The following is an 11,235-nucleotide window of genomic DNA, read 5'->3' as shown; positions in this document are numbered from 1 at the left end:
CCTCTCACACTCTGCAGGAACTTCTGGCTCACCTTCTTCACTCTCGTCGTCTCTGTCGTCGCCTGCACCTCCCTCGTCAGCGCCAATGATGCCCTGTTCAAACGCATACTTTACTACCGCATGTTCTCCTTCGCATACACAGCACAGAGCACGTATTAGACACACTCACAATAGACTAACCACATCAGACTTACCGACAAACATGTTCACGCCCTCGATGTGTAGCTCCTTTGCAGCGTTCGGTGGGTAGTACGAGTGCAAATTGGACAGCCGCGTTGGCCTCTTTGACGTCCATCCGACACGCACGAGCTGACGCCATAGATGACCAAAATCCACATCTCGCACGTCGATTCCTGAGAGCGCCTCTGCTTGAGCTTTTGACCGCTTGCTTGTTCTGACCGGCATCTTTGCTTGAGCCCGCAAATTCTGTACTGGTGGAGAACATCCACCGTCCACCAAACGTACGGTCCCCAGATAGTGGGACAGTGAATCCACCTACAGCCTTTTTCTCCCCTGTCGCCCACTACCTTTCCAAGCTTATATTTTTTTTGCAGAGAAACAGACTTGATTAAAGTATGTGATCGTCGCATCTGAGCCATTTCCTGTTTATCTTGACAGTTAAGTCGTAACTTACGACTTAAGGTTTTCACTACGTCGTAAGTTACGACGTTGGTAACCAAGGGGTTAAGTCTCAAAAACCCTACTAAAATGCATGTTTACTTTAATGAAGTTAAGTAGGTAGTCGAATATGAGCACGGAGTATTAGACAACGTGTCTATTTTAAGTATTTCATGATTTATTATATTATTAATACGTGTTTTGGCCGTTAGATGATTGATCTCAAGTCAATCGATGCAGCAATAAGTTCCAGTTACACAGTTTTATTTGGATAATCTATCCAGTCAAGACGTCATCAAGCAGCAAGCTCTCCAATCTCTTCGACATCTCGTTCCTGTCGGCTTCAAGCGACTCGTGGAGCATGTTATGGAATAGCGCCACAGCTGGCTCGCGGTTGGAGGACACGTTGAAGCGCATGGGCACTTGTTGCACACACACTTCCAGTACCACTCCAGTGTCTGTTGGTCTCACACTCATCCACGCCGTCTCCTCTGCGTGTAGTCCATTGAAGTCTCCTTCGCCCTCTAAGGACATTTTCCAGACGAGAAGTAGCCGATTCGACTCCGTGAGAAGCGCGAGATGAAGCGCTGTACCAGTGTACCAACGTTGAGCGATGTAAGGACACGTGACTTGATAAACACGTCGTCGTCAGGTGCCGACTCATAGGCGCCAAACGCAGGCTCGTCTTGCTCGTGTATCGACGTCCAGATTGCCTGACAAATCTTGTCGAAAGTATAGGGCAGCACCACTTTATTCAAGTGCTGGAAATACGCCACGTCGCCGTCTCCTTTCCGTCTGTGGGTCGAGTTGACGGTCGTCTCGGGCATCGTCGGTAAGCCACAAGCGGCCATGACACCGTCCACACGAGCGTACGAGCCTTCAAGCTGCTGCAAGTACGTCGTGTACAGTGCACTCGTCATTGAGTGTAATGCTGGGACATTGTTGTAGCAGTTAAAACTGTTGTCATCACCGAAGGGAACAGCGTTCCCATTCAGTCGATTGCCAGCAGCCTGTCGAAGGCCTTCGAGGTATGACGCTTGGTAGTTCACAGCGGCGATTAGGCGTCTCTGTTCGGCCTCGGACATCCGTCGTTGGTCACGTTGTCGAACCGTTTCCGAGACCCATTCGGAATGCGTTAGCACGTCGGCGGACATTTGCAGCTCCTTACGCATGGCGGCTTGTTTATTCAGTCGTGCAAGCTCCTTGGACAGCTCATCAACGTGTTGCTGTAGCTCGTCTCGACTGTCTCGAAGACGCTGTCGATACCGTCGTTGTCGCGTCTTCTCTCTCTCGCGTTTGCGGCTGTGTTTGTCGGGCTTGCCGTAGTCCTCGCTGCCAGTGGATAGGCTTGGCGAGCCCGTATCCCCACTGAAAAGTGCCGCGGTGAGGGCGTCGGCATCTTCAGTCAAGAGTGTCGGTGTGAGGGAGCCGTTGAAATCCAGGAGGCCCACGATATCGTCGAACAAGATCTCGTCGGTCGTTATCAGCTCAGTCATCTGGAGCGGTTGTGTGGGGAGTGAGTGAGCCGACAGAGGCCTAAGTTCGCGATTTGCGACGCTTATGATCATGATGGGACTCAGTGGCATCTTCACATTTCCTGCGTGGGTGATCGGTACATTATTCTTTGCCCACAGTCCGTTTCCTTCGTTGTACGAGCCAATCGGGTTCCTTTCCTCGATCGATGGAAACGTGATGCTGGCGTTAGACGTCGCCACTAGAGACCAGTGTTGGCTTTATGGTCACAATCCCGTTGGCAGGACGCATTGATACCTATGTACGTCATGCGCCGTTAACGTGGGAGCTCTTTATCGGTGCAGCGTTGGTAATGACAGGATTTTGTATCCTGGAAATGGCCTCACTGGACAATTCGTCGAATACCAATACGCACACCAACGTCGATGTGGGCACCGAATCAGCGTAAGGGAGAAAAAAGAACGAGACAAGATAAGTTAAAACGTGAGTTTCTTGTTAAAGTCATGCATTTGAATCCGATTATGCTTATAGTGACTTGATCGAATAAGAATGAATGATTCGAAGAAATGGTTACTGTATCTAACTTGGTGAAACAGATAGCTGGTTGCGTTGAAAAGGGTGATATTCTGTACATCGAGGCTCTTTAGTGCTGGTCGGAATTGATTTTGTTGCTGACATTTTTCGGCTAAAATGGCTACAATATCTTTTATGGCCATTGACCATTTTCATTTTTCAAATTGTTCACCTATTAATACCGGGTAAACAGCTATGGATAAACCATTTTGGAAATGGTTGAGTATTTTCGACTGACCATCACTCTTTTAATATTATGAATTGTAAGCTTCATCTTCGACGTGAACCGACACTTGCATGCGGCTAGCAAAGCGTTCAGGGGCCTTTGCATCACTCAACGTCGCTCAAAGCGTGAGTATGATGTTGCATGGTGCTACACCGAGCCTCCAAACTGGCAGAAAGGAGCAATACGCAGGCTCTAGATGTTGGAAACTGGGGTGATTGTGGACCAGTGTCTGGATCTGGACCAGTGATTTGATGCGCCGGGCAGCTGCGTTCATCTGTATGCACAGGAGGTTAGACATGAGATCTAGGCGTAGTTAGTTCGGATGTCAATTTCACTCTATCTTTTGCGTTGTGATACTCAAGTGCGTCGAAGTGCTGCCAATCAGGCATTAATGGGTCTTGAGCCCAAATGACCAAAATCACTGACAAGGATAGCGGCGACGCTGCGTCAGCGCAGACGACCGCTTCACCTCCGACCGGTCACGAAAGGATTGGTACAGTGGCCGACACAGAAGAGAAGAGGGCCGCCCCGTCACTCACAATGACGGCGCCGTCGCTGGCGCTAGTGCACCACCCGCCGGACACACGACCAAAAACTTGGTCGCCCTGATTCAAGGCATGGCCAAGCAGATGGACACCATAAAGGTCGCGTACGAGTAGCTGTCGGAATCCCAGTAGAGGATGCGTCCCCAGCTGGAGGCGTATGCGAAGCTCGGTGGCGCGCAGCGTATGAACTTTGGCCTATCTGCTTCAGGCCTAGGAGGTGGGTCAAGAACGCACAATGATTCGCTCAATAGATCGCCGCAGACACTGGTCACCAGATCGACGGCAAGGGTAATACTTCGAACAGCACCAGGTTGGGAATGATTGCCATTGTCTCACCTACAACGACTGTACAACACAGCACAAGCGGAGCAAGTGGCAGTGGAACGGGCAGCACGAGCAGCTGCGGCTGCGGCACAAATGCATGAAGGTCCTGGAGGACAAGGGGGTCAGATGCACGCCGCGCCTACGGGTCTCCAGCAACAGCAACACCAAGTGGTGAGATACCCAGATGCACGACAGAAGAAACTGATGATTCGCCCTTTCGACGGCAAGGAGATGTATGTGGAGCTGGGCTCCGGCTTCCTGGAATGGGGAAGGCGTTTCGAGCGCCAGGAAAATATCGCGCAGTCTGCTTGTGAATTCCTGTGGCTGAAAACCGTGAAGGTGGATGCTTGGTGGGCGCAGTTACCCACGCTCTAGCACAACATGGAGAAGATGTTGGAAACGTTTAAGACGACTATCACGCCTGCGCATGCGATGAAGCTGTTTACGACGCCCAATGACCCGAGACGCTCGTGGCCGGAACAATACATGTACCTGGTGGCCATCTCCGAGGCTTTTGAAAACAGCGCTGAGTACTTGGTCCTGAATAACAGTATGCGTTCGTGGCCTTGCGTACGGTGCTTATGGCTAAGGGGTATGGATCAAGGGCGGACTACCTGCAACACGGGGAGGGGCTCGCTCATTTTGCTCAGTCCTGGGAGATCGAGACGGGAAGGGCAAGAACCTTGTGCGTGAAGTGGTGAACACGGTAGGCGATCGGGGGAAGGAGACACGCAAGTGCCATCACTGCGGTGGGGTTGGGCATCTCCGTGCGGCCTGCTCAGAGAAGAACAAGGAGTCGGACATCACGCTGGCTGTGAGCGAGACGTTGGATGAGTCCGACGAGATCTTGATCCTGGATAGCGGCTCGAGTCGTCACCTGGTGAACGTCGCGTTCTGGCTCGAGGACGTGGAGCAGTGTAACGACCAGTGCGTACAGCCGAACGGCGAGACACTCTCAATCAGCATGAAAGGCTCAGATACTCTGCGGGTCACTACGTGCGGAGTTGAGCAGACGGTGGAAATTGTCCGACGTTTACTACGCGGAGAGCGTAGTGAACAGTTGGATATTGTACGGTCAGCTGAACAAAAAGGGCCAAACACTTGTCTAAAAGGGCGAACGACGCGTCGTTGCGGCCAAGGCTGGTGGAACAGTGGCTTTCGATGTAGAGTTGCGTCGAAACGTTCTGGTGGTAATCGGAAGAGCGGAAGGGGGGTCGAGGCCTCTGTTCGAAGTGATCGTGGCTGTCCATGAGGAGGAGGCAAATGGGTCGGGCGACGTGTCGAGCAACGTGCAGCAAGAGACGCTGATAGATTTCCATCGTAGCTATGATCCATCTAAACTACGATACCGTGGAGCGCCTTGCAAGGATCCAAGTCCGGGCATCAAGCTCACGGATCACAGACGCGTGAGAAGTTTTACCTGCGCGCAGCGAAAAAGGCTAAGAACAAACAATCTGGAAAAGATACGGGTGATAACTCGCCGATCCATCGCGTTGGGGCGTTATTTGCTCAGCCTTAAAGGGCCCGATGACCCCACGCGATCGACTTAATAATCGGTTGATGATCAATTTTGTCGATCATAAGAGCAACTACTACAGGGTTTTCTTAGCGAAGACGAAGGACGCTGCAGTCAAGCAGCTCGAACATTTCTTACGTTCTTCGAGAAGAGTTTCGACTGTAGAATGTACGTGCTGAGAGCCGATTCTGGAGGCGAGTATCAGAGTGTGGACTTATTCTGCAAGAAGACGGGGTGGCGCAACAGCGCAGCGAGGCTAACAACCAGGCGAGCAATGGGAAAGCTGAGCGGATGAAAAGGACCATTATGAACATGGCTCGGTGTATGATCTTTGCCTGCGGCCTTTCTTTGCGTTTCTGGGGCGACACGACCCAGTATGCAGCTTACATCCTTTAAAGATCGCCGACGAACTTGAATCCTGGACAAGCTTCGTCGCCGAAGATGCCCGAGAAGAAGGCGCCGTCGCTCAGTGAGATATTGTTTAATTTCTTCTCCCGTACGGTTTACATAGATCCTCGTAGCAAGCATTTCTCAGAGCGGGCGCAGCAAGGAATGGTTGTCGGCATCGGGGAGGAGACCAAGGGGACAGGGTGTACCTGCCAAAGGATCGTGTGGTCATTACCACACAACACGTAAAAACATCGAGACCCTGATCAAGGAACAGAACGAGCAAGTGCAGAAGCTGTATCTTTAGGATGAGGTTGGGAACGGCGCGGATGAGTCCGCGAACGGCACAGAGAATGCTGCTGTGGCAGCATGCGCTGGTAGCAAGACCAGGCACGGTGCTAAGGGAAAGAAGCGCGCGAAGAAGGCGTGGCGGCGCAACAGACACGTGACGCGCTCGATAGCGCGCAATACTGCGGAAGGAGTAGACGAGTCTGCTCAGCAGGAGGAGACGCCGGACAGTGTCGAGAACAGCGTAGTAGAAGTGGACCCCAAGACCTATGGAGAGGCTATGCGTAGGCAGCGACCTGAGCAATGGCAGAAGGCCGTGGAAGAAGAGCCAAAAGGCCTGGAATCGAACGGGGTGTGGAAGGTGGTGCGTGCGCCTCGAGGGGTACGTATACTTCACACCAAGTGGGTGTTTAAGACCAAGCGAGACGCTGAGGGAGCAATTGAGCGCCTGAAGGGCGTCCCGTGGCCTGTGGGAGCGGCAGGAGTTTGGGGTCAACTACAGCATCACGTTCGTCGCTGTAATGGACGTGTGAAGTGTAAAAAAAATACTTTGTTTAACGAGGAAGTGGTGCGTACCTGCGAAGCATGGGGACGTGTCGAATGCGTATGTAAATGCTGACAAGGAGGTGGAGTTGGATATTTACGTCCGAGTACCGCAGGGAATGACTATCTCCGAGGAGATCAAGCAGGCTTGGGGTCACGAGCAATAGGGAACTAGTGCCGGAGCTACAGAAGGCACTATACGGGATCAAACAAGCCGGTCGCCTGTGGAGCAAGCGGCTACATCGGAAACTGGTGAGTGTTGGATTTGATGAAAGCCTGACTGACATGTGTATATACTACTGCTGGCGCAACGGAGTACAAGTTGTGGTGGGTGTCTATGTAGACGACCTGCTGGTCACGGGAACGGAAGCGGGAGCTGTCGATGCTTTTTTCAGTGGGCTTGCGGACCTGTATGTGAAGAATCTTGGTGTTGCAAGCAAGTTCCTGGGCATACGTGTGACGTACGACGAGAGGACGACGGTCATCACCTGGACCAGGGAGTAATGATAGCGGTTATGCGGAAGGAGTTTGGTGTGGAGGCTGCACATGCGGCTCGCGTGCCAATTGGACCTAAAGGAAACGATGCGGATGCCACTGAGGCACTGATTGTGTCAGGAGGAGATGACGGAGGGACTGTGACGATGTTTCAGTCGTTGGTGGGAAGCTTATTGTACGCGTCCGGACATCGCTTTCGCTGTTCACAAGGCGTCGCGCAAGACGCATAACCCGTCAGTCGGGGACTGGAAGCTGGCGAAAGGGATTCTTCACTATCTGGCCGGAACGAAGGAGCTGCGGCTGCAGATGATTGGAACGAAGGGACGGAACGAGGCTTTTGATGTTGTAGCTTACATCGATGCCGATTTTGCAGCAGACAAGGAGAACAGGAAGTCCGTTACGGGTGGTCTGGTGACGTTGGATGACATGCCAGTGAGTTAGGTGTGTAAGAAGCAAGGGGAGGGGATCTCTCTCTACGATGGACGCTTAGTTTACAGCCGCCTCTGGGATGGCGAAGGAAGTGCTCGGGGTCCGAGAACGTTTTGGAGAGCTCGGGGGAAGCTCGCGGAGCTGATACCGTTGCTGGTGGACAACCAGGCCGCCCTGAAACAGCTTGACGGAGAGACGGCGTCGGCCAAGGCGAAGCACATTGATGTGCGAATCAAGTTCGTGGGCTCGTATACTCGGAGAGGTGTACGGAGGCCTGAGTACAAGGAGAGCGCGGACATGCTAGCGGATCTGATGACGAAGGCGCTCGTTGCGCCGAGAATGGCGGCGGTGCGCGAGAAGATCGGGATACATTAAAGAGACTGGAGTGACACCCGTCAAAGGAGTATGGAAAGAAGAATGCACGGCACTACCGGCGAGGAGTAGTGTTGGAAATTGGGGTGATTGTGAACCAGAGTCTGGATCTGGAGCAAAGATTTAATGCGCCGGGCAGCTGCGTTCATTACATGCACAAGAGGTTGGACATGCGAACTAGGCGTAGTAAGCTAGGGTGTCAATCTCACTCTGTCTTTTGCGTTGTGATACCCAAGTGCGTCGAAGGGCTGCCAATCCGGCATTATCACTACACGTATAACGGGCATGTCAATACCCCAAACAAAATATGCTGAGGCTAACGACAAGCATGTAGGAGTGCTAATGGATATTTTTGTGTCATTATTAATTTGACCTTCTTATATACTCACAAGAGGGTTTATGTTTAATTACCGGGAAATTTTACAGGAAAACTGGGTTAGCACGCAAGACTTACTATTATAGCAGACGCCGCTAAAAAAATCGTTCGAAAACGTGATTTCGCTAAAACAAAAGCTATTTTTAATAAATCTGCCAGATTTTACCGAAATAGCTGCTTCGTGGGAAATAGCGATACCACGTAGTAATACTATTCTTTATTTGATAAGATGAGAGTAGTGATAAAGACGACTATAAGACAAAAAGCTAGAGGGGCACGATGATATCGTTCTGGATGAATTGCAACACTCACTCAACAAGTTGCTCACAGTTATTTGGGAAAAGCCGTTGAAGTCACGCCTTCTAGCCGTTAAATTTTTGGCTGCAAGACGATATATGACATGCGGAAATCAATACCGACTCTCGTACAGGAATACGTCAGGAAAACGGAACCACATGTCTTTTATATACACATCGAAAGACGCAAGATGTTGTGTCGCTCCCCAATGCACATGAAAATTCTTTAGAAAAAGAAAACGGCTAAAACAAAATAGAAGGCCACCTTTCATGTAATAGACTGAAGAAGCGTTTGTGTTGTTTGGCAACAAATTGAAAAGTGACTATTGTTAGCTAGAATTTCTAGGGCGTCTACACTCTATCGTGTCCACTCCTTGATCTTGTTAAGTCCTTCCCGTGGTCTTGTTTAGTCACTAAATTCCGTCCCGTAAGCTTACCGTAAACTTTACCGTAAACTGTACCCATATTTAGGTACCATATTGTTTTACATGTTCAGTAATAATATGTACGGATACGTCACACGACCTCCTTTTGAAAGAAGGTGCTTATTTCGTCGGGCAGTTTGGAGCGATGTGGCCGACGTTCTTGCAGCGATGACACGTCGCTGAACTCTGCCAGTCCTCATTAGCTGCTGAGGCTCTTTGCCCTGCGTGATCGAAACGAAGCGCTAGTTGAATAGACTCATCGAGCGTCGCCGGATGATGTTCTCGCAAATGATTTGCGGTTGCCGGCTTTAACCCTTGTTGGAAGTAGAAACGCAGCTCCAGCTGGCTGATTTGCACCGTGCATTGGATGAGCAAGTTTTGAAACTCTGCCACGTAATCATGAAGTGACGTGGTCTGACTAAGCGCACACAGTCGCTCCCGTAAGCGATACTCGCTGTCAGGTGGTAGGAATCGCTTGCGCATGGCTGCTTTAAAAATAGCCCAGGTCTTCACGTTTCCTCTCGCGTCACAGTCCGCTGAAAATTGGCGATACCAGCTCATAGGGGTCACCTTCAGATGACATGACATCATCGTGACAAATTGGGGCAACTCCTCCGTCATCTGAGGATGATAGTCCGCGTAATATTGTTCCACGGCCAAAACCAAAGCTCGAGATCCTCGTCTAGCTTTCCGTATTACGTTGGAGGTTGATTTTGGCGGGCCGCTGTTGGCCTCGATGTGAGCGCGTCGATGCGTGCCTCGCTGGCAGCGTATTGATGCTGCATAATTTCTTGAAATTGCGCTTGTTGGCGGGCGAGAAGTGCGATGACCTCTTCAAATGACTGCGGCGTGCTGGTCTCTTCCATAACGGTGCACGTCTCGGCTCGAAGGTCGAAGTAGTGGATACAAGTCGATGCTTGGACCAACAAGTGCTACCATGTAATAGACTGAGGAAGCGTTTGTGTTGTTTGGCAACAAATTGAAAAGTGACTTTTGTTAGCTAGAATTTCTAGGGCGTCTACACTCTATCGTGTCCACTCCTTGATCTTGTTAAGTCCTTCCCGTGATATTGTTTAGTCACTAAATTCCGTCCCGTAAGCTTACCGTAAACTTTACCGTAAACTGTACCCATATTTAGGTACCATATTGTTTTACATGTTCAGTAATAATATGTACGGATACGTCACACGACCTCCTTTTGAAAGAAGGTGCTTATTTCGTCGGGCAGTTTGGAGCGATGTGGCCGACGTTCTTGCAGCGATGACACGTCGCTGAACTCTGCCAGTCCTCATTAGCTGCTGAGGCTCTTTGCCCTGCGTGATCGAAACGAAGCGCTAGTTGAATAGACTCATCGAGCGTCGCCGGATGATGTTCTCGCAAATGATTTGCGGTTGCCGGCTTTAACCCTTGTTGGAAGTAGAAACGCAGCTCCAGCTGGCTGATTTGCACCGTGCATTGGATGAGCAAGTTTTGAAACTCTGCCACGTAATCATGAAGTGACGTGGTCTGACTAAGCGCACACAGTCGCTCCCGTAAGCGATACTCGCTGTCAGGTGGTAGGAATCGCTTGCGCATGGCTGCTTTAAAAAGAGCCCAGGTCTTCACGTTTCCTCTCGCGTCACAGTCCGCTGAAAATTGGCGATACCAGCTCATAGGGGTCACCTTCAGATGACATGACATCATCGTGACAAATTGGGGCAACTCCTCCGTCATCTGAGGATGATAGTCCGCGTAATATTGTCCCACGGCCAAAACCAAAGCTCGAGATCCTCGTCTAGCTTTCCGTATTACGTTGGAGGTTGATTTTGGCGGGCCGCTGTTGGCCTCGATGTGAGCGCGTCGATGCGTGCCTCGCTGGCAGCGTATTGATGCTGCATAATTTCTTGAAATTGCGCTTGTTGGCGGGCGAGAAGTGCGATGACCTCTTCAAATGACTGCGGCGTGCTGGTCTCTTCCATAACGGTGCACGTCTCGGCTCGAAGGTCGAAGTAGTGGATACAAGTCGATGCTTGGACCAACAAGTGCTACCATGTAATAGACTGAGGAAGCGTTTGTGTTGTTTGGCAACAAATTGAAAAGTGACTTTTGTTAGCTAGAATTTCTAGGGCGTCTACACTCTATCGTGTCCACTCCTTGATCTTGTTAAGTCCTTCCCGTGATCTTGTTTAGTCACTAAATTCCGTCCCGTAAGCTTACCGTAAACTTTACCGTAAACTGTACCCATATTTAGGTACCATATTGTTTTACATGTTCAGTAATATTATGTACGTATACGTCACATTTCATCAGCATCATCATCAGAAATAGACAAAAAACTCACGTTTTCACTTATCTTGTCTCGTTCTTTTT

At 50.5% G+C, this 11,235-nt stretch overlaps 1 protein-coding gene across 1 annotated transcript; it reads right to left on the bottom strand.

Annotated features, from left to right (window-relative positions):
- Positions 1 to 894: 894 nt before the first annotated feature.
- Positions 895 to 2,114, bottom strand: PITG_09103 (uncharacterized protein; the record flags this gene model as incomplete). Its single annotated transcript, XM_002903384.1, has 2 exons — positions 895 to 1,109; positions 1,220 to 2,114. 2 exons carry the CDS (start codon positions 2,112 to 2,114, stop codon positions 895 to 897), a joined length of 1,110 nt encoding a protein of 369 aa, XP_002903430.1.
- Positions 2,115 to 11,235: the final 9,121 nt, after the last annotated feature.

The sequence above is a fragment of the Phytophthora infestans genome, genomic scaffold, assembly GCF_000142945.1.
Source record: "Phytophthora infestans T30-4 supercont1.14 genomic scaffold, whole genome shotgun sequence".
NCBI lineage: Eukaryota > Oomycota > Peronosporomycetes > Peronosporales > Peronosporaceae > Phytophthora > Phytophthora infestans.
Note: the sequence above shows the minus strand (reverse complement) of the source record. Positions and strands in the feature narration are given on the sequence as shown.